The sequence below is a fragment of the Gymnodraco acuticeps genome, unplaced genomic scaffold, assembly GCF_902827175.1.
Source record: "Gymnodraco acuticeps unplaced genomic scaffold, fGymAcu1.1, whole genome shotgun sequence".
NCBI classification, from domain to species: Eukaryota; Metazoa; Chordata; class Actinopteri; order Perciformes; family Bathydraconidae; genus Gymnodraco; species Gymnodraco acuticeps.
In genome coordinates, this window is record NW_022990279.1 from 143,420 (window position 1) to 167,969 (window position 24,550).

Here is a 24,550-nt window from a genome sequence, read left to right on the forward strand (position 1 = left end):
GTGTTTTTAATATACATTAACGCACACAATATCTGTTGTTTTTTATTACTGCCGATTTGTATTAAATTTCTAATACCATTATATTTTCCTAGTTCTGTTTTTACTGCTTGTTTTTACTTGTATGCACGCACCACGACACCAAGTCAATTCCTCGTACTTGTCAACCTACCTGGTGATAAACCTGATTCTGCTTAAAAGTTCAATTTTTCCCGGTACAAGAGAAGACAGTGAACACACCACGAAACAGACGACAGGTTTTAAAACAGTAAATCACTTTTAATTTAGTTCTCTCATCGGCAGGTGAGCTCGTTTTAAACGTGATGACAAATGAAGTGCATCGGTAAAGAAGCCTGACAGGATTGTTGATACATGATCTGAAACACGCTCCGCTCGGATGTCCGTCTGTCACATGTTTAACAAGCCAACATTACTCAAATAAAAACCACGACAGTTCAGCTCTTGACCTGATAGAATAAAAAGATAAGACAGATCCATCGCCAGGTACAACGGTGGCAGCAATACACAGGATTGCCCAAGCAGTAAAGTACACGTTCCTTTAAGAAACAGGGAGAGAGAACGCGAAAAAACCTAACCTCTGGGTTTTTTAATCCCCAATTCAAGTAGTATTTACCCTTTTTCTCGTGTGTTAGCGTGTTTGTTTCTTAATGAATTCAAGTTCAGCAATGGAAAAAACTAAAAGAATAAAGACAAAAAAAAAGTCCAGATAATTCATGTGTTGGTGGAGGAGAGAGGGGTAAACAAAAAGAGATGAGGAGGAGGAGGAAGGACATTCTGGATTCCTCAGCGGGAAACAGAGCAGCAGGGGAGGAAGAGGAGGGTGAGGAAGAGGAAGAAGCCATCTTCAGGGGGGATGTGGAGAGCTCTCAACCAAAACTGATAAGTTACTCAGGTGGAACCTGCGTGTATGCCTGTGTGTGCGTGTTGGTGTGTGTGATGGTGTGTGTGTGTGTACCCTAAAATGACTGGACTCATGTTTTTATACCACTACGATGTAAAGTAATATTTTAGCTTGTTGTCCGATTGCTTCCTGCTGCAGTTGAATCCAGAGAGTAAATCTAACTCAGGTTGGAGGGGTTTTGGGTGTTTTGGGGGGGCCGCTGAACGAGCCTTTTATTGGCGCGGGTTAGGGTAGCGACTCTCGCTGGGCCCCGCTCCTCGTCCAGAGCCGAAGCTGGGTTTCTGTGCCATGCCTCCTCGGGTGGGGGGGCCTCCTCCTCCTCCTCTTCCTCCTCCTCCTCCACCTCCGATCCTTTCTCTAGGACCTCCAGGACCCCCAGGACCTCGAGGCCTGACGTCCCGTCGGTCGCCTTCCCGAGCCGAACGGGTCTTTTTCTCCTCAACGTTCAGACGCACGCTGCCTCGGAACATTATGGGCTGAGGGGGAGGACACACAAAATAAGGGTTAAAGATTAAAAACCTGGTCTTTGATTCTAAGCATCGTTTGTTATTATGTTATGATCGCTGTAGGGTCTGATTGGTAATCTAATTGTTTTCTTTTAACCAGGAACACCTCACTCAAATGTTTTGTAGCCTGACCTTCCTCTTTCTGTATGCTGTACCATGTGAGCTATGTAGCATGTATGTTCATAAATAAAAACTTTAATAACAAAAAACCTGGTCATTATTTTAGTTTAATTTGAAATTAGAATAAACGTTTTTTTCTCTCCAGAAAACAACCTGATTTCAGGATAATAAAAACAAGTCAGATTGCTCAGTATTTCTGGTGAAGTTTCAAAATGTTTGTTCTAATGTGTTTTAAAAAACTCAATTACATGTAGGTCAAAGTCACCCCGATCTAAACAGCTGATTAATGTTATTTAAATCCGTTTGGTTGAACAAACGATTCTGATTGGATAACTTAACGGGCAGGAATAAATCTTTTATCCGTTTTATTTCCTGCAATCTGTGTCGATGTATTTCCCTCTGCACTTTTCACCTGTATTAATCAGCACCTGCTTATGTTATTAACCAAATGCTTAGATGGTATCATTTCTTGCACAATACAGGAGCAGACTGAACAGAAAGGAGCTCTGGGTGGTTTCTAAACAAATAAATGATGCAGCATCCAGTAAAAGATTGAATAACAACAGCTATTCAGAGTATTCGTCTCACCCGGTTGCTCAGGATCTTCTGAACGGGTTCAGAGTCGTCGAACACCACGAAACCAAAGTTTGGAAGTTTCCCTCCGCTGTTGATCCTCAGCTCCAGGACTGTACCATATTCTGTAGAAGAGGGGGGGGGGGGACAGACACATGTTTAATTCACTCTCACAGCAGGTACAACAACTGAATTTCCCCACAGGACGGCCACTGCTGCGCTTCAAGGTTGTCGTAAAACGTGACATGAAGGCTCTGGACATTGCGACGGACAACTGGGAGAGGCTGGCGGAGGACCGGATGAAGTGGCGCCAGCAGCTATGCGAAGGTGGTGACAGACTTGACAAAGACTGGATTCGTGGACATGCTCAAAAACGTGGACATAATGTATCTCTCTGATTGCACTGTACAATCTCTTGTAGATTTTCTTGCCAATATATATATAATGTGTGAGACTTACGCTCAAAGAACTCCTTGAGCTCCGTCTTGTCCACATCGTGAGGAACGTTCCCCACAAACAGCTGCTGGGCGTCGGGGTATCGAACCACGCGGCGACTCTCCGTCTCTCCTTGCTCTCCTTCCCGCACTGAGAGAATATAGAATAAATACATACAGTACATGAAACGAGATGACCAGGATACAAGAACAAAGGTGTATATATGCACATCACGCCAGTTTAACCTGTGTGTGTTTATGAAGTGTGTGTGCAGTGTTTCCCTTATATACAAATAGCGGCGGCGCAGCATCAATATGCGCGCCGCTGCTAGGGGGCCAGACAGGTAAAAAAATATATATATATATTTTATTTATTTAAATAATAATAAGTGGCGCCCCCTAGCGCTCTTTTTGAATGTTCGTTATGTGGATCATTACATTACAGGCCACTTGTTAGACGCTTTTATCCAAAGCGACTTTCATACTCAATACTGTGAGCAATCCCCACAGGAGCAATTTGGGGTGAACTGTCTCAGGGACACAACGACATGCTGACTGCAGTGGGGTTTGAACCTGTGCTCCCCTGACCCCAACACACAACCCACTGCGCCACACACCTCCCTTTGTAGTATTTGTGTTACTGTATGTTCTATAAAGGTGTATTTTGCTAAATCTTGAGACATTGCCACTTCATGCACCTCAAGAGCCTTTCTTGTGCTGGCAGACACATAGAAACATATTGGCGGGGCGCACTTCACACAAAGAAATTCCACGCACTCCACGATCACATTTTGCTGCCTCAGCACCGCTGCTATGACTCCTAGGGGAAACACTGGTGTGTGTACCTGGTCTGGGTCCTCTGTGTACTGGTGGAGGTCCTCCTGGTCTCTGTTCTCTGTTCGGTCTCTGGTCTCTCTGTGGTCTCGTTGCTGCTGTTTGAGTCTCTGACTTCACCTCGGCTCTCGGCTGAAACAACAACACACTTTGTTAGAAACAGAAACACACTTTGTTAGAAACAGAAACACACTTTGTTAGAAACAGAAACACACTTTGTTAGAAACGGAGCAGCTTCTCTGCTGGGAGACGGGAGGGATATAACTTTGATCATAAACATCATAAAAAGGCTTCATATCTATCTCAAAGATATCAAACAACATTTTGGAAGTGCAACCCAGCCTCAGTTTGAAAATAACATCTCGTAGCAAAAACTATAAAGTAGTTGCGTTAACAGGTTCTTCAAAGACTGAAATCATACAGACTGCTGTCAGATAGATTATCACATCCTATAGATATTTTAGGAGACGTACCGGTGCTGTGGGGGCTTTGACGACGTGAGGGACCCCTGAAACTGGAACGGCTCCACTGGGAGGAAGATTCTTACTGGTGACGGACGCCCAGGAGAACTGCTGCAGGGAGACAGAGAGAGAGAGAGACATTTAGTCATGTGACCGTGCTGTAGTTCCTTTATAGCCCAACATTAGCCTCCTTTAGCTTAGCAGTGGTGACGTGAAGTCATGTGACCGTGCTGTAGTTCCTTTATAGCCCAACATTAGCCGCCTTTAGCTTAGCAGTGGTGACGTGAAGTCATGTGACCATGCTGTACTTTCTTTATAGCCCAACATTAGCCACATTTAGCTTAGCGGTGGTGACTTGAAGTCATGTGACCGTGCTGGAGTTCCTTTATAGCCTAACATTAGCCACCTTTAGCTTAGCGGTGGTGACGAGAAGTCATGTGACCGTGCTGTAGTTCCTTTATAGCCCAACATTAGCCACCTTTAGCTTAGCGGTGGTGACGTGAAGTCATGTGACCGTGCTGTAGTTCCTTTATAGCCCAACATTAGCCACCTTTAGCTTAGCGGTGGTGACGTGAAGTCATGTGACCGTGCTGTAGTTCCTTTATAGCCTAACATTAGCCGCCTTTAGCTTAGCGGTGGTGACGTGAAGTCATGTGACCGTGCTGTAGTTCCTTTATAGCCTAACATTAGCCACCTTTAGCTTAGCGGTGGTGACGTGAAGTCATGTGACCGTGCTGTAGTTCCTTTATAGCCCAACATTAGCCACCTTTAGCTTAGCGGTGGTGACGTGAAGTCATGTGACCGTGCTGTACTTCCTTTATAGCCCAACATTAGCCACCTTTAGCTTAGCGGTGGTGACGTGAAGTCATGTGACCGTGCTGTAGTTCCTTTATAGCCCAACATTAGCCACCTTTAGCTTAGCGGGGGTGACGTGAAGTCATGTGACCGTGCTGTACTTCCTTTATAGCCCAACATTAGCCACCTTTAGCTTAGCGGTGGTGACGTGAAGTCATGTGACCCTGCTGTAGTTCCTTTATAGCCCAACATTAGCTTTTTACTACAGTAATCATAAACTGGTGTTAATGTGTGGAGATTATCCTGATGAACTCAACTTGTAAGGATCATAAACGTTTGTCATTTTCTGCAACAATCCAAAATCAAGTGGAGAAATAGATTTTTTTGTGGAGGGAACCAGGGAGATGTTTCCTTCTGGGTCGGACTACACAAATACATCCTCTGTGCACAACTATTTCCCCCCAATGCAGCATGTTCAGACGTACCCTGTTTTCTTCTGGAGCGGCAGGTGTTGGTTCGGCGACGATGGGTTCAGCTGTGGGGGGGGGCGGTGGCCGGGCTTTTCTCTGTCTGCTCGTCCGATGTGTTTGTTTCCGTTTGCGTCTCCAGCGGCGTTTCAGGCTTCAGCTCCACGACCTCGACCTCCTTCTCCTCCTCAGGTTCTGGTTCTGGACTCGCTGCAACTTCCTCATCGTCTCCGGGGGCCATCGGTTCTGAACTGGAAGGAAAATATCTGCTGATTCTACTGATTTTTTTGGGGGACAATTGTTCTCCACAACCTCAGATAAAGCCCTAACAGGAAGTAAAAGATCCTCACCAGGGTGTGGGGTCGTAGAAAGGAGCCGAGTCCTCCTGAGCGATGTCAGGGGAGGGGATCCTCTCCTCGATCTCCTCCACCTCATCCTCAGACTCTGGAAACACACAAACAATAAAAACATGATCAGGAAAACAAAAAGAACCCTTTTTCTATTGAACTCTGAAAACTATGCCAAGAAACCCACAATGCAACACTTCATGACGCTTTATAGCAGGGGTGTCAAAAGCCCACGACTTCATTCTATGTTGCTTGCAAAGAATATAATGAGTTTATTATACGGTTACATGCCGCTTTACAGAAGCAAGGTGTCCATAAACTACATGTCCCACAATGCATCTCATTTGGTGACATGCGCACTGAAGAGACTTGCAGTTATTTTCCCTAGACTTCTGCTTTCAGACAGAGTTATTTCCCAATCTGATAATAATCCAATGCACAGGCAATAATGTAATATAATACATTGTTTTATATAGATAGATAGATGGATGGAGAGATAGATGGATGGATGGAGAGATGGATGGAGAGATAGATAGACAGATAGATAGATGGAGAAATAGATAGATGGAGAGATAGATAGATGGAGAGAGAGATAGATGGAGAGAGAGATAGATGGATAGATGGAGAGATGGATGGAGAGATAGATGGATGGATAGAGAGATAGATGGATAGATGGAGAGATGGATGGAGAGATAGATAGACGGAGAGATAGATGGAGAGATAGATAGATGGATGGAGAGATAGATGGAGAGATAGATAGATAGATGGAGAAATAGATAGATGGAGAGATAGATAGATAGATAGACGGATGGATGGAGAGATAGATGGACGGAGAGATGGATGGAGAGATAGATAGATGGAGAGATAGATAGATGAGAGATAGATAGATAGATGAGAGATAGATAGATAGATGAGAGATAGATAGACGGAGAGATAGATGAGAGATAGATAGATGGAGAAATAGATAGATGGAGAGATAGATAGATGGAGAGATAGATAGATGGAGAAATAGATAGATGGAGAAATAGATAGATGGAGAGATAGATAGATGGAGAAATAGATAGATGGAGAAATAGATAGATGGAGAAATAGATAGATGGAGAAATAGATAGATGGAGAGATAGATAGATGGAGAAATAGATAGATGGAGAGATAGATAGATGGAGAAATAGATAGATGGAGAAATAGATAGATGGAGAGATAGATAGATGGAGAGATAGATAGACGGATGGATGGAGAGATAGATGGATTTTTGTCTCAGTGGTCCCTTAAAGCACTCCGCACCTCCCAGCTGAGTTCTTACACAAACCAAAGATTCACTGTGTGCAGCCTTTGCACACCAGAAACGCACTGACAGCACAACTGGTCGGCTTAATAAGCTGCAGGGACCGTGGACCTATTTTGACCTCACGTTGGTTTTGTTGCTTCATGTACCTTTCACCTAATGTCCCAAACATTGAGAGGTTCTTTGAGAGGTACAAAGACCAATCAAATCTAAGATGCTACGGTGTTTATACACGTTGTGACATTTCTAAAGAAAACAACTCTGAATTAACCATCTTTAGCCGAATAATGCAAGGTAAAGGATCATATCTAAAAAGGAGAAGACTACAAAGCAGCAGGAAAGAGAAACCTGGTGAAGCATCAACAATTACAACCTAAGAAACATTTAAAAAGATGGGCGTTCTCTCACCTTCTGGAGGCTCTGAATCGGAGTCTCCGAACACCTCGTCTTGGTAACGAAACACGTCGTTGTGAACGTAGAATTTGTTCGCAACAGTTCCCTGCAGGACGAACAAATACCGTTAAAAACTACATCAACTTTTCCTGCAAGAAAACACCCAAAAATACATTTATTTCAACCTAAGGATGCCAAACCCTGACTGTAAAGGGTCTCGAAGGCTGTAAGACCCGATAAACATTCATCTGTTTGGCATCTTGCAATCTACTTAGTTATCACCGCAATAAACCGTATTTAATTTAGTCTTAATGTACATTTCACATTCTGTTCTTGTAGATATAATATTCTACATGTGTATAGACTTCTTGCAATATTTCTTATTTGTATTTTATTATATACGTTGCATTGTTGGAGGAGCTCAGGTCAGAAGAATTCCATTGCCATTTCTACTCTGTAGCTTGGTGCATATAAGACACGTTAAGATGAAACGTTATGTATCCCCGTGGGGAAACTCAGGCGTTAATAGCAGCAACATTGACAGAATGAAAAACAGGATTCACACATAAAATAAAATAGATTACAAAATCAAAATACAGCAAAAATAAAGTGATAATTAAAACATATTTTGTAAGACATTAAAACCTACGGTAACCTTAAGGTACACACATTCACCATCAACTAGTTGTTAATTAACATCTATATTAGCAATATATTGGGTCTTTTTTAGTCATTATAAAACACTTATTAATGCCTTATTCTACATGACCATATTCTACAAGTACTAAACCGTTAGTTACGAGTTTTTCCTCAATAACCCTCTAATTAGTGCATATTTAGTGTAAGGAAGTTGTTGTACATGAGTTTGGGTCTTAATATGCTCTGCTCAATATGGGCCTAATAAGCCATTAGTACCACACGAATAGTAATTCTCTCATAATAACACCTAATAAATATGATCTATTCTTAGGTAACAAGACATGAAACTGAAAGTGTGTCAAAATGACATATTTCTAACTCAGAATATGTTCCCTATTTTAAAGTGAAGTCTCTTACGTCCACATGAACAACAAACACTGTATTCACGTCTAAAAAAGGTCACTTTGTTTAATCTGTTATTGTAAATGTTTGGGAGCGCCAGGGTCTGATAGGAACGGAGAATCCTTCAAACACGGGAAAGGCTTCCAGCTTCATCTTCCTGTACTATCAATGACCTGACGACGAGGACGCCATGATCACTTTCGATACAGGATGGTCTTCGGGGTTTTCTGTCATGTCATTGTATATTTGGGTTTATTAAATAAACCGTATTTAATTTTGTTTTAATGTACATTATTTCACATTCTGTTCTTGTAGATATCATATTCTACATGTTTATAAAGTAGTTGTTAATTAACATGTATATTAGCAGTATATTGGCTCTTTATTAGTCATTATAAAAAACGTATTAATGCCTTATTCTACAAGTACTAAGCCATTAGTTGAGTTTGTTTGCTCTAATTAGTGCTTATTTATTGAAAGTAGTTGTATATGAGTTTTGGTTAATACTTCACAAATATGGTCTATAATTATGTAACAAGATATGAAACTACAAGTGTTAATTGTGTCAAAATAACTCAATTAGGTGTTTCCAACTCAGAATATGTTCCCTATTTTAAAGTGAAGTCTAGTTCATAACCAATAAGCTAGTAGTTTGACTCTAATATGTTAATGAACAACTAGTTGACGGAGAATAAGTGAACCTTAAAATAAAGTGTTACCAAACCTTTGAATTAGGATTAGAAGTGTGAAACCGACCTCTGGTGCCAGAACGAAGGTCTGCATGAACTTCCTCATGGGCTGCATGTTGTTGGACAGCTCTCCCATCACCTGCACCACCACGCCCTCGTTCAGCGTTGCGTGAGCATCAACGTGTCGGATCTTAGTGTGACAGTCGCGGAAACTCAGAGCCATTACCCTCTTATGGATCTCCTGAGGGAAAGAGAGAGTCAATGGAACTGATATCCAAGAGAGGGAGTTACAGTCACAAGATGGAGGAACACCAGTTATTGTAGGTAATCATACATTGTTTCATGGACAAAATACGGAAAATCCCAAAATTCTGACTTTTTTTTCAAAATGTCAAAATTCGGACATTTTCTCAATTTTTTCTGAATCTAAAAATTCTGACTTTTTCTGAAAATCTCAAATTCTGACTTTTTTTCTCAAAAATCTGATGTTTTTCCTGCAAATCTTCTCAATTCTGCCTTTTTTCCTGAAAATTCTGACTTTTTCTCAAATTCTCTACTTTTTCTTAAAATCTCAAAAATCAGACTTTTCAAAATCCAGACCTTTTCTCAATTCTGACTTTTTTCTGAAAAACCAAAAATTCTGACATCAAGTAGTTCCTGAACAGTGTCCTTCACATGCTGATATCCAAGAGAGGGAGTTACACAGTCACAAGATGGAGGAATAGAAAGCAGTATTCAATGTTTACTTCAGATTAGCTCCACGTCAGAAATGAGCATGCTTGATGTCTCTCTCCATAGAGGCTGACTCATCATGTTAATCACATAGCTATCATATGCCTCAAACAGTCCTGATGCTCTTCTAGGTAATCACACATCCTGTCATGTTCACAGCTACAGTTGATACCTTTGTTATCATGTTGCTCTGATATGGGAAGAGGACATTTTCCAACAACAACAACAACCAGGACAGAAGAGTTTCATTTTAAATGCTTTTATTGTAACCCGTGTTTTTAAAAAGTGCCCATTCAAAACATTCAGAGAAATCTAATAATGCCCGTCAAGAAGATTTGCTGCTCTGGCTTTTTCCAAGTATTAGACATTTATATACCACTTCAAAATGCAGGAGCAGTGCGGACTTCACTTTACTCTGCACTCCTGGATATAAGACGTTGGTGATATTGCCTTAAAATATTTATATCTTTGCAAAATAATGCATTTTTCTTTATTTCTGCTGCTGTCGTAGTGCTGACGATGGGGTTTTCCGGCATTGAGACAGTTTTTAATGGATACACTTTTGTCATGACACATCATACAAGATATTACATGTCATGGCACACTAGGGCTGTGCAATTAATCGTATTTTAATCGCGATTACGGCTTGCGACGATTATGAAAACAGCATAATTGACAAAATACGATTATTTAGCTGGGTGCGCTTTCGCTCCTCCCTAAAAGCCCACTCGGCCACGTGGGAGTGACAGGTGTTGTGAGTGTTCAGCGCGAGCGAAGATGTCAGAACAAGAGCAGCCACTCGTTAAAAAGAAGGGTACAACTATTTCCACTATTTGCAAGTACTTTGCCATTACATTTCACATCGCTAAAGATATGTGCCCAGTTAGCACTGTTAGCAACCAGGGCTTTAAGCAACTTGTCAACACGTTGGACAAGCGTTACGCGATGCCGTCTCGGTATTATTTCAGCAGGTCTGCGCTGCCTGCGCTATATGACAAATGCCGTGGGGAAGTTGAGAGATGTGGCTTCAGCTGACTACTTTGCTACCACAACAGACCTATGGTCTAGCCCAGGGGTGCCCAACCAGTCGATCGCGAGATGTGTCTAAAAATAGAACAACAATATTCTGTTTTATCGTTAATGTCCTATAACATAATCTTCCTGTGCCAGAATAATGCACTTGAATGCATCAAAGTAGGGCTGTGCAATTAATCGTATTTGAATCGCGATTACGATTATGGTTTGCGACGATTATGAAAACAGCATAATTGACAAAATACGATTATTTTGCTGGGTGCGCTTTCGCCCCTCCCTAAAAGCCCACTCGGCCACGTGGGAGTGAAATGTGTTGTGAGTGATCAGCGCGAGCGAAGATGTCAGAACAAGAGCAGCAACTCGTTAAAAAGAAGGGTCAAACTATTTCCACTATTTGCAAGTACTTTGCCATTACATTCCACATCGCTAAAGATATGTGCCCAGTTAGCACTGTTAGCAACCAGGGCTTTAAGCAACTTGTCAACACGTTGGACAAGCGTTACGCGATGCCGTCTCGGTATTATTTCAGCAGGTCTGCGCTGCCTGCGCTATATGACAAATGCCGTGGGGAAGTTGAGAGAGATGTGGCTTCAGCTGACTACTTTGCTACCACAACAGACCTATGGTCTAGCCCAGGGGTGCCCAACCAGTCGATCGCGAGATGTGTCTAAAAATAGAACAACAATATTCTGTTTTATCGTTAATGTCCTGTAACATAATCTTCCTGTGCCAGAATAATGCACTTGAACGCATCAAAGCTTTGTGATTGGCCGGCGTCACCCCATGTGTCGGGGCGTGGCTGAGGGTCTTCAGTACAGGTGGCAATATCGTCACCTGCCTGCGCTCATCTCTGAAACCAGACCATGTAAACAGGCTGGTGTTTCTTGCGAACAATCTTTAAGAGATGACATGAGCAGCCCTACCAGCATTTGCCATGGTGGCCTAGACATTTTTATTTGGTCTTAAATTGTAGTTCAACATTTATTTCCTGTTACTTCTGGACCATGACGGTTGGCCAGCCTTCAACGTTTAACTGAGTGGAATATGTTGAATATGTTTTACCAAAATGTTGGCTATATGTTAAGGAGTTTTCAGTAGGTTGTGACAGTGCATCATATTTTATTTTATTTAGTCTAATTTATTTGTATTTATCATATTAATAATATATGTTTAGTATGGTTTTGGAAGTGCGCTCCAACATATTTGTTGATCTTGTTTATTGGTAAAATATTATTTGTTTTAAAGTCCAATAAATGGTCAATGAATAATCGTCAAAATAATCGTGATATCAATTATTGACCCAAATAATCGTGATTATGATTTTTGCCATAATCGCACAGCCCTACATCAAAGCTTTGTGATTGGCCGGCGTCACCCCATGTGTCGGGGCGTGGCTGAGGGTCTTCAGTACAGGTGGCAATATTGTCACCTGCCTGCGCTCATCTCTGAAACCAGACCATGTAAACAGGCTGGTGTTTCTTGCAAAAAATCTTTAAGAGATGACATGAGCAGCCCTACCAGCATTTGCCATGGTGGCCTAGACATTTTTATTTGGTCTTAAATTGTAGTTCAACATTTATTTCCTGTTACTTCTGGACCATGACGGTGGGCCAGCCTTCAACGTTTAACTGAGTGGAATATGTTGAATATGTTTTACCAAAATGTTGGCTATATGTTAAGGAGTTTTCAGTAGGTTGTGACAGTGCACTGCAACATGTTTGATTTCATTTTTTTGGGTCTAATTTATTTTTATTTATCATATTAATAATATATGTTTATATGGTTTTGGAAGTGCGCTCCAACATATTTGTTGATCTTGTTTATTGGTAAAATATTATTTGTTTTAAAGTTCAATAAATGGTCAATGAATAATCGTCAAAATAATCGTGATATCAATTATTGACCCAAATAATCGTGATTATGATTTTTGCCATAATCGCACAGCCCTATGGCACACCATCTCTGCCGCTAATATTGCTTGAGTTCACACTCTTTTTCCTCATTGTACGTCTCATTTAAGAAAAGATAAAGGCAAAGGAAACATGAAGAGTAAAAATAACCGTGTTTTCAAGTGTCTACGAAACTCACTATGAGCGTTTTTAAATTGATGCTTTTGGTAGAGGTTGGGTACGTTTTGGCATCTACTGAAAAGAGCTGGATAGTTTTATTTCGGTGGCGTTTACTCAGCATAAAAACCGGTTTTATTGGATTTCCATTAAGGCGGAGCAATATGGGCAAAAATCTACCAATACAGGCAACTTCAAATCTTGATATATAGCTACATTTAGCCTGTTTTATGGTCAGTCCAGAAAGAAATAGTCAATATAACACAACTGTATGGTTATATTTGTTGCCTTACTCCTCATTTGATATCTTATTTAAGAAGAGATACAGGCAAAGGAAACTACCTACTCTAACCTGTTAAGCCCCGAGCCTGTTTTCAGGTTCGAAAATGACATTCACTTCTAAAAAGGGGTAAATTAATAATCTTTTTTCTCAAAGCAATGATAAACCTTTGAGTTGGATGTACCAAAAACCAAACACGGTCCGTGAGAACCAAAACTCGATTGTAAGACGCGTTACTTGCATTTAACTCTTACGTCCACATGAACAACAAACACTGTATTCACGTCTAAAAAAGGTCACTTTGTTTAATCTGTTATTGTAAATGTTTGGGAGCGCCAGGGTCTGATAGGAACGGAGAATCCTTCAAACACGGGAAAGGCTTCCAGCTTCATCTTCCTGTACTATCAATGACCTGACGACGAGGACGCCATGATCACTTTCGATACAGGATGGTCTTCGGGGTTTTCTGTCATGTCATTGTATATTTTGGTTCACTTTTTCATTGCTATTACTGTAACGGTCTTTCTATGGCATTATCATTATTGTTCAATGTCAATTAATAATCTTTTTTCTCAAAGTAATGATAACCCGATGAGTTGGATGTAGAAAAGTCAGAATCAATATAGATATTTTTTATTTTAAAGTTAATGCAGATGGAACATAGTAAAAAAAATGTCCGTCCAAACATGACTTATAGAGAAAACCACCCTTGAACCACCCTTGAATGATGGCATGGTAGACTAAAAGCTTTAGGAATCCAAACTGTAACATAAGAAGTACCCTGTATCAAGATCGATGCAAAATAAATGACATTTGACCTTTTTAGAGATTTAGAAAAAAAAGCCACTTCTGGGGTCATTTGGGTGCATTTTCCATATCTCCCATATATCTTTCGATTTTGATGATTGACACTTCTTCTGAACCGTTAGCCAATAGAATCGAGGGGAAGTTCCTAAAAATCCATCTAAACATTACCCATTGGTGAATGAGTGATGCGCAGCCAGAATGCCCCCGAACCGGAAGCTGCGATACACTCTGGTGGCTACCATTAGCAGCTATATATGAAAACTCCGTTATTGACATAAAAATGGAATTATGGATTATCAGTAATCATTTAAAAAGTGACAGACACATTGGATTAACCTTCAGCCGCGTTTTTATCGTTGTAATGCCATTGAACACGACTTTTGATCAGAACAACGGCTAAGGTGAGACGATGTCCCGTGAAAGCTCCGTAATGCTACGTGTTGTGATGTCTGTTTTCGCTTCCCCTGTCGCGTGTTCTGATCGCTCAGTGATGATACTTACATTTCTGGAATCTGTGGAATCTCAGTTTGCTAGCTGATATCTTGTATGTGCAGTTACGATAAGTAATAAGGGTATTTTTACTGTGAGTTCTGTGCTAAGTGCGTAGCATTTTTCGGTCAGGGCTCATTTAGACGCTTCTTGAGAGACTTGTGTTTTGTTTCGGTAAAAATGGTTCGTATCATCAGTTAGCTGAGTTTCTTCCCGTTAAGTGAGTATGACACATTAATAGGTTGTTAAATGTTAAGAAGCCCTGAGACACAGTTTCATGAAAAAACAGGTTAAGGACACATGTCAAGTCAAAATAACCGTGTTTTCAAATGTCTACGAAATTCACTGTGAGTGTTTTTTTAAATCGCTGTTATAACAGAAAGAAGAGGAGACTGACGACATGTCTTTTTCAGACAAAAGAGGCTCCAGGAAACCGCTCTGTGTGTTTTTTGTGTTCCTCTCTTAGCTGGTGTGTGGGAGTGAAGTGCAGAGTATAAAAACTGTTGATAAATCCACTTACAGATTGTCCATAAACAGCCTCAGCTGGTTTGCCGTTGTTGTCCAAACCGCCGTGAACGTAGGACGAATTCTTTCCATAAAACCTGAGCAGAAACACAGAAAGGTTCATTAGTTTCAGGACAATTTAAGATAAGAAGTACTGTAATGACTGGTCTTAGAAGAAGTTAGTAAAAACAGAAAACCCCTATCTGAAAGCAGGAAACAAATCACAATCGTTCTGTCAATATTCTGTCCAAAACACTTCGAACCGTCGTGTTTAGACCACGAGGAACGTCACTTAAAAACAGAGTTTGTAACACCACAATCATGTCAGATATTCCCATGTTTAACGTCTCCATAGTGTCAAATAACACGTACCTGAGCAGTGACAACACACCAGAATATAAACATTACATTCAAGTTTCATTCTCACAAACATAGACCCCAGCGAAAGACATCCATGTCCAGCCTCGAATCACCTCCATGTTTTTAATCAGAACACCCGTTATGGCGCTTTTCCACTGCAGGGCCTAGCACGGTCTAAGCGTGCCGTGCCAAACCCGGCTCAGGGCTACTTTTTCACCTTTTTTCTGGCCCTCCAAAATCGAGGTTCTTACCGGGCTGAATATGCTAAACTAGTGACGTAAACACTCGACTGCTGATTGGTCAGAGAGAATCGCTGGCAAGGGGACTACAACTACAACAAGATGAACATTTGACCGTGATTTAATTGTAATACACGTTTCAAAATGATGCCGACGTAACAACATACTGATACCGGTTAGTAAAAACCATGAATTAATGCTTTGACAAGTCTGCAGACAGACGGCAGGCGAGAAACCTTTTAAAATGCGTGTTTTCTGAATGGAGATTGGCTAAGCTAACGTTGTATATGCTCCGACCGTCCACACTCACAACAACGGCCCATACAGACATAAATAAAGCAGCGACTGTATTCGCCATGACACAGGCAGTCTGTGGTTTGTACTTGTTTAACTTCTGTCTAGTTTCTGAACAGATATGAGGAGCTGTGAGCTTGAGTGCTAACAGCTAATGTTGGTTTTGTGGTTCTCATTGAAGATGACGTCACGGCTCCGCCTACACTGCGTTACCATAGTTACTGGCCCAGCTACTAAACTGTAATGGAAACGCAGCATAAAGTAAGCCTGGCCTACCAAGACCGTACTAAGCCGTGCGAGGCCCTGCAGTGGAAAAGCGCCATTAGTCCCACAGAGGGAACATTTACATGAAAGGCATTCTGATTAAAAACACAGAAGCGACCAAAAACTAAAGACGGACGTCCCTCGCCAAAGTCCATGTCCGTGAGAACCAAAACTCGATTGTAGAGTTACTTGCATTTAACTCTTACGTCCACAAGAACAACAAACACTGTATTCACGTCTAAAAAAGTCACTTTGTTTAATCTGTTATTCTAAATGTTTGGGAGCGCCAGGGTCTGATAGGAACGGAGAATCCTTCAAACACGGGAAAGGCTTCCAGCTTCATCTTCCTGTACTATCAATGACCTGACGACGAGGACGCCATGATCACTTTCGATACAGGATGGTCTTAGGGGTTTTCTGTCATGTCATTGTATTATTTTTTTCATCGCTATTACTGTAACGTTCTTTTTATGGTATTATTGTTTTGTCATTTTTTTTATTTAATTGTTGTATATAGCACCTGTATGTGTACTCTGTATAGCTCATATGTGTATTACTATAACGTAAAATGGATGCTGCTACTAAAGATGTGTGTTCTCACCTGTGCAGGTAGTCGGGCGCCTGGTTCAGGAGTGTGTAATACTGTCGGACAAACTCTCGCCCGACCAGCTGGGCACTTGGCTTCTCCATCACCATTTCTTTGGTCAACTGGAAATCTCTGCAAGGAGGAAGAGGAGGGTTAGAGGAAGATAATGAGCAAAGAGAGAATCAGATAACTGCCTTTTGTGTTTCAGCTACATCTAGTGCTGAAACAGTTAACACTTAATGATTTTTGAAGAAAATAGCTATAAAGGATCTACAGCACGGTCAGATGACTTCACGTCACCACCGCTAAGCTAAAGGTGGCTAATGTTGGGCTACAAAGGAACTACAGCACGGTCACATGACTTCACGTCACCACCGCTAAGCTAAAGGCGGCTAATGTTGGGCTACAAAGGAACTACAGCACGGTCACATGACTTCACGTCACCACCGCTAAGCTAAAGGTGGCTAATGGTGGGTTATAAAGGAACTACAGCACGTTCACATGACTTCACGTCACCACAGCTAAGCTAAAGGTGGCTAATGTTGGGCTACAAAGGAACTACAGCACGGTCACATGACTTCACGTCACCACCGCTAAGCTAAAGGTGGCTAATGTTGGGCTACAAAGGAACTACAGCACGGTCACATGACTTCACGTCACCACAGCTAAGCTAAAGGTGGCTAATGTTGGGCTACAAAGGAACTACAGCACGGTCACATGACTTCACGTCACCACAGCTAAGCTAAAGGTGGCTAATGTTGGGCTACAAAGGAACTACAGCACGGTCACATGACTTCACGTCACCACCGCTAAGCTAAAGGTGGCTAATGGTGGGTTATAAAGGAACTACAGCACGTTCACATGACTTCACGTCACCACAGCTAAGCTAAAGGTGGCTAATGTTGGGCTACAAAGGAACTACAGCACGGTCACATGACTTCACGTCACCACCGCTAAGCTAAAGGTGGCTAATGTTGGGCTACAAAGGAACTACAGCACGGTCACATGACTTCACGTCACCACCGCTAAGCTAAAGGTGGCTAATGTTGGGCTATAAAGGAACTACAGCACGGTCACATGACTTCACCACCGCTAAGCTAAAGGTGGCTAATGTTGGGCTATAAAGGAACTACAGCACGGTCACATGACTTCACCACCGCCAGAGTTGGGTGTAACGCGTTACAAAGTAACCAAAGTAACTGGTTACAAAGTAACGCGTTACAAAGTAACGCGTTACAAAGTAACGCGTTACTGTAATAATATTACTTGTGTCGGTAACGGAGTAGTGTAACGCGTTACTTTTATAATTTAGTAATCACACTACAGTTACTAACATTGCCCCGACAAGCGTTACTTTTATAAAATAATCACACTCACTGACAGACAAGAGGGGTTTCCGCCGCAGGTTTATATACATGTAGGCCTATGTAATCTGCGTGATTTGCGAGACCACATCTCCACGTGCAGTGCTGAATAAACATGGCTGAGTCTTCTCATCTGTAAACTCCCTCAACGGGGCCGCTCGCTCTCTTTTGTTGATCGCCCTCTCACGGGTGAACAGTTCAATGCCCCGCTTCATTGTAGGAACTCTGCCATGTCTCTACCACTTTAGTTTGACCATCTCTGTTACTAAGTTATGGAATACTAAATACATAAGTAATTAGATACCTTACCGTTATGCGCTCATAAAGAATGATAAGAATAATGCGTCTTGAACTGGTTTCATGAATTAGTGTCTTGACGTTTCACAGACTGTGAGCTTGTTGTGTGGCTGGTAGCCTATTTTAGAGCATATAAAAAGAAAGACATGTGTTATGTCTTCCTTAATGCAATAGTAATTGGGGGGGCAAGTGGAGTCTCGCAGAGGCAAAACTGTGGCGCGCACACTGTAGGTGCGCGGCAGTCTGCGTGATCTGCCTGTAGGGAGGGGCGGGGCGGCCCTGCGAGTAAAGTAACTATTAAAGTAACGAGTAACTTTATGTAGAGTGTAACGAAGTAGTGTAATATATTACTTTTTTTTAGTAACGACCCCATCTCTGCTGTAGTTCTTTTGTAGCCATTAGCCACATGACTTCACCACCGCTAAGCTAAAGGTGGCTAATGTTGGGCTACAAAGGAACTACAGCACGGTCACATGACTTCACCACCGCTAAGCTAAAGGTGGCTAATGTTGGGCTACAAAGGAACTACAGCACGGTCACATGATTTCACCACCGCTAAGCTAAAGGTGGCTAATGTTGGGCTACAAAGGAACTACATCACGGTCACATGACTTCACGTCACCACCGCTAAGCTAAAGATGGCTAATGTTGGGCTACAAAGGAACTACAGCACGGTCACATGACTTCACCACCGCTAAGCTAAAGGTGGCTAATGTTGGGTGTGATGACGTTTAGTCGTCTCATTAAGACACTTGTTTGCAAACAAACATTAAAATATATTCAGCTTGTGTTAACCACAGAGCTTATTTCATGCCAACAACCAAAAACACTCAGAAAACAATTGACTTCCAGACTAGGGGTCAGGAAGTGTTAAAAAGCATCCAATTTCCCAGTTTTAGGACTCATTCCCTCACCACACTACATCCCATATGCACCAGTCTGCATTTTCCAGTAGCCATTAAGAAAATGTAAAATCATCTGATTGTGAATCATCCATCTGATTGGACAGAAGTCACAGGCAATCACACGCACGGTTAGAAGTGTGAAGCAGGGTTTAGACCTCTGATTCAAAGCCTACAATATACAACTCTCATTTTGAATTCATATTTTTTGGACCGCGTTGAAAAGCCCGAGGCATGAGGAGTGTACGATCTGTAAAAAATAAATAAATACAAAAACTGACATGCATTTACTGTCCCATCTGGATTCACCCACATGAACACAGAGCGCCCTCGGCCTGGAAAACAAACCCAGATCTTATCCGTTTGTTTTCATACAGAGCGGATAGAAATCTGGAATTGCAGCCATTGCACTTCAACAGAAAGCATTCCAACACCGTCTTTTACTTTACAATTAACCTAATGCTCTTTTCGAAAGCATATAACATCATAAATGTATGCTTTTTGAAGAGGTTAGACTTTTAGGCCTATAATATCGACTGAAATAAGCTGGATATTGTTTTATTTTGGTGACTTTACCCTTAAAATACCAAATGAAAACCTATGTTATTGGATTTCCATTTTAAGGCGGAGCAATATGGCCAAAATCTACCAATACAATTAATTTAAAATCTTAATATATAGCCAGATTAAGCAGGTTTTATGGTAATTCAACAAATAAATAGTCAATATAACTGTATGGTTACGCCTATATTTGTATACTACTTTGTGAATGAAATAATGAGTACTTTCTTGTTTAATTAGTGCAAAACGAACATGCCAGTGGACTTCTAGAACATGAGTTTGCAGACTGATAAAGTGTTTTAGGATCCAATTGAACTTTTAATTGGATTTTGTTGAGAAATGTGAGTTTATTATGAACATAGGCGATGTTCATGTGCAACACGATACATGGCATGATTCCATTGAAAGTCTATATCAGATTTAAACCATCGCCCAGTCCTAAATTGCCATATGAGGTTGGTTTAATTGAATTGAGTTTCCCGGCCTGAACTCGACACACAGGACATTTTGTTCCCTTCTATGATTTCTCCTATGTTTACACTGCGCTGATTAATCAGTGATGACAGATCGGAGTCGTTTACACTGATTTCACACATTTGTTCTACATGTGGAGAATGTTTGAATATTGAGATGTGCTTTTAAGATTTAATACATAATATTCAGCCTGTTTTGAGTCTTAAATGCAGGTAATATTCTATGTTTTGGTTACTGACTCACTTTCTGGATGCATTGCAACTGTTGAGCAACATAGATCCTACAGGGGTTGGGTCACACGTTTCTACCGTGAAATATATTACATGACAGATTATTGGCAGATATCACAAACACTACGACTAATTGCAGGAGCCTCTGATCCATTTAAGACGATTTCGTAGGTTGTTTTAACACAATCAGCTACGTTCACACAAAGGCAATTCAATTATGATTTGGATAATGTATGGACGGAGATACTATTGAACTCAAGGTGCCAATTTCAAAATTAAAGTATCTATTTTGGTCGATTGCCCATCATTAGACCGCTATAATTTATTCTATAACGTTACTCAAAACTTTAGTGTGAATAATTTAGAGCGAGATCTAGTGAGCATTTCCAACAATAAGACAGATCATATAGGAATGAAACAAAATGTCCTATAATGGCTTTGTTCAGTGCAGACCCAACGATACCATTATCATCAGGGTGCCGTATCTGTATTCTGTATAAACTGCGAAGCCCCCTGTGACATGTGTGCAATTTGGGCTATTGAGCTGCATAAATAACCTTTGATTTTTGATGATAGGACACCAATAGATGTCTAGAGTAAAACTAGCATCAAATGTTAAACTCTGTAGCGTTTACATTATCAGCTGTAAAGAAGCTTAAACATGCTAACCCACTAGCATGATCTTCATTAATGGACTATGTGCCACACCTGTCCACACACACAGGACCATCTGTTGTGCTGGCACACACACACAGCAGCATACATCAAGTGATCCATCAGGATAAGCCAATCACTGTTTAGAGAGGCGACCTGAAGGAGCCTCATGTCTAATGTTAGCTGCTAACATCAGGGAGGTGGGTTTAGATGGAGGTAGTACTCTTGATTAAAAGTAGAAGTACTCAGACCTTGTACTTGAGTAAAAGTAGAAGTACTCAGATCTTGTACTTGAGTAAAAGTAGAAGTACTCAGACCTTGTACTTGAGTAACAGTAGAAGTACTCAGACCTTGTACTTGAGTAAAAGTAGAAGTACCAGAGTGTAGGAATACTCTGTTACAGTAAAAGTCCTGCATTCAAAATGTTCCTCAAGTGAAAGTAGAAAAGTATTCTCATCTAAATATAGTGAAAGCAGCGACAGTAAAAGTAGTCGTTGTGCAGATTGGTCCATTTCAGAATAATATATATGATATGTTTTATAATGATTGATCATGAAAGTGTTCTCAAAGCTGGTAAAGGTGCAGCTAGTTTGAATGACTTTGTATACTGCAGGGTAGCTGGTGGATTTACTCCAGGTGTACAATGTGTGTACTTTATTCTATCTTTTAAATATGTTTAATGTAAATGCTTGATAACCCTACTGCTGTGACAAAATAAGTTCCTAATTGTAGTAAAGTATTTAGCTATATATGCATCTTTACTGGAGAAAAAGTCGCATTTTTACCACTGAATTGCAGTAGAGTAGAAGTACAAAGTACCATAAAATGTTACTTAAGTATAGTACTTGAGTAAATGTACTTAGTTACTCAACACCACCTGCTTTAGCTAGAATGGATCCAAGTGAATTTGGAGATATTAAGTGCTTATAAGGGCATAAAGCAGCAGTCATTTCAGAAAGCAGCTTGTGTTTAAAAAAAAAAAGTGTAAAGCATGGCATGCAGACAAAGGCCACGCCGTGCCCGCAGAAACGGTGCTTTTCACCGGCCTGAAAGCACCCTCAGCACCGGTCATGTGGTCCTTCTTTTAGTGGAACATGTCCAGATATAAACCTGGGCTAAAATTGCACCATGGCTGGCTCACAACCGAGCTAAAACCGGGACAGCTGGGTGAGAATAGAGCCGAAAAGTAGAGCAGAAACCGGCTACGATCTGGAGCCCCAACACGTGTCCTGGCCGGGAATCTGCCCCACTTTCCATTCCTGTAAAGCTAGATTAATCAGGTAGAAGGGGACACATTTAACAGACAAGGGGGAATTGTGCAGGGAAGTATAATCGTATCTTATCGATCATGGAGGGAAAAGTCGAAGGGCAAGAAGGTTAAACAAAAAAAGGCATGAAAGGAGGGAGGGGAGTCACGACTGAATGAGAGCTAGAATTAAGCTAATGTAGTAAAAGGGCGGTGGGTATTTCCTGGCCCACCAAAGTGAAACTTTGCAATAATGGCGATGGCTATAACCTGATAATGCTACATATTCACGACTACTGCATCACCAGTTGGTTATTTTAAAGAAATTAACACCATAGGAGGGTTTAATTAATCAACCATAGCCCTGCTAATCATGTCCTCCCCAGGATGTAGACGGAGCCACGAAACCGGCTAATCCACCGAATACAAGGAAAACCACACGCTACTTTTAAACGAAAATGAATGACAGTTTAGCCAAAAGCAAGACTTACCAGTGGGTTAATTTTCAAAAACGTGGAGGATTTAGAAACAAGTGATTTCTTTGAATCACCAGTAGCGGCTTCACAACGTGCTGTGGAGTGCTCGGTTACCGGTATCAGCTCCGCAACCAAACCTGACAACCCGCCCCTTCTGCGATACAGCCAACCAATCAAATCAAAGTCCAGTGAGTCATGAACCAATCAGAAGCGACATAGGGAAGGGATTCTGAATTCTAGCCAATACTGAGGCGTTTTGTCTCTACCTGGTTTTCTCAATAAGGCCAATCACGTTACGCTAATGGCTGAAGGTGCGATTGTTTCACAGGCTGGCGTACACCGGTTATCCTTACGATTTTTTTAAATATACTTTATTAAACAAGAGTCATTTACAAACGTTTGAGGCACTCATTTTCAGCCGATACCATTGAATGGTGCAAATACAGTTTAGATCAAATAAAATAAACTTAAAAATTACAAACACAAATTAACAATCATTAACAACAAAGTAAGGCTCTATACAAGAAACATAAATAAGTCAAATAATGAGAAAAAAGTTTAGTTCGTTCTTCCATGATAGATAGATAGATAGATAGATAGATAGATAGATAGATAGATAGATAGATAGATAGATATATATAGAGAGAGATATATATAGAGAGAGATAGATTTGTATTGATCCCAAATTGGGAAATTATGTTGTTACAGCACCGGAAATAAAGATTTATACTAAAGGCACAGAGACATATAATATATAAATTATACAAGTTGGTGTTTATTCTCAGTGAAGTGGTACACCTGAGCCTTTTCGCCACTAGGGGGCGACACAACTCAACTTGCAGTTTGAACTGATTTAATCACAATACTCATCAAAGTATGCCGGCTTGTTTTTCTTTCATTTTATCTAATTTAAGCTCCTATTTGGTCACGACTTCAGCCGAATCCCAACGATTAACACTCCTTATTCTTTGCTTTTTTAATCATTGTTCTCTCTCTGTTTTCTATGACACATACAGTAGGCTATGTAAAAATCCAGCCACTCCTTCCTGTCCTGCAGGAATCACTTTCCCGCCATTCCCATCACCTTATCACGTGATCACCTGTTCCCCATTTCCAATATATTGTTCATATACCATTTGCAAAGCTGTCTAGTTTTCAGGTGCCATAGCTTTGCAGTCTTTGGTCTGCCTTATAGTCGTCTAAGGTCGATAGTCTATTTTCACACATATTTGAAATAAATTACCTTAAACCATTGGATACACACTGCCTGCCTGCCTATATTTTTAATGCTATTTTATTTCTATTTCCAAAATAATTTGTTCGGTTTAGTTCTAGTGTCTTAATTTCTCTGTGCATTTTGTATGCTACTGCAACGCAAACATTACCCAAATTGGGATCATCTCTCTCTCTCTCTCTCTCTCTCTCTCTCTCTCTCTCTCTCTCTCTCTCTCTCTCTCTCTCTCTCTCTCTCTCTCTCTCTCTCTCTCTCTCTCTCTCATCAGCAGGAGAGGACTCTTTAAAGTAGAGACACTATACTGATATACACCTGAACATCAGCAGGAGAGGACTCTTTAAAGTAGAGACACTACATACTGATATACACCTGAACATCAGCAGGAGAGGACTCTTTAAAGTAGAGACACTACATACTGATATACACCTGAACATAAGCAGGAGAGGACTCTTTAAAGTAGAGACACGTCATACTGATATACACCTGAACATCAGCAGGAGAGGACTCTTTAAAGTAGAGACACGTCATACTGATATACACCTGAACATCAGCAGGAGAGAACTCTTTAAAGTAGAGACACTACATACTGATA

The 24,550-nt window shown here is 41.0% G+C and overlaps 1 protein-coding gene and 4 non-coding genes across 5 annotated transcripts; all 5 read right to left on the minus strand.

Moving 5' to 3' along the window:
• Positions 1–255: 255 nt before the first annotated feature.
• Positions 256–22,897, minus strand: g3bp1 (GTPase activating protein (SH3 domain) binding protein 1). Its single transcript, XM_034221720.1, is given in 13 exon segments — positions 256–1,395; positions 2,134–2,243; positions 2,578–2,703; positions 3,398–3,518; positions 3,860–3,958; positions 5,128–5,187; positions 5,189–5,360; positions 5,460–5,553; positions 7,150–7,240; positions 8,932–9,105; positions 14,794–14,875; positions 16,536–16,652; positions 22,740–22,897. Coding segments are annotated over 12 exon segments (1,488 nt in total). The 5' UTR covers positions 16,631–16,652; positions 22,740–22,897; the 3' UTR covers positions 256–1,131.
• Positions 6,707–6,841, minus strand: LOC117549683. The gene has a single exon (XR_004569522.1). It is a non-coding gene; the product is annotated as a small nucleolar RNA SNORA70 (small nucleolar RNA).
• LOC117549680 lies at positions 8,260–8,386 on the minus strand. Its single transcript, XR_004569519.1, has one exon. It is a non-coding gene; the product is annotated as a small nucleolar RNA SNORA71 (small nucleolar RNA).
• On the minus strand, positions 13,301–13,427 carry LOC117549681. Its single transcript, XR_004569520.1, has one exon. It is a non-coding gene; the product is annotated as a small nucleolar RNA SNORA71 (small nucleolar RNA).
• Positions 16,209–16,335, minus strand: LOC117549682. Its single transcript, XR_004569521.1, has one exon. It is a non-coding gene; the product is annotated as a small nucleolar RNA SNORA71 (small nucleolar RNA).
• Positions 22,898–24,550: the final 1,653 nt, after the last annotated feature.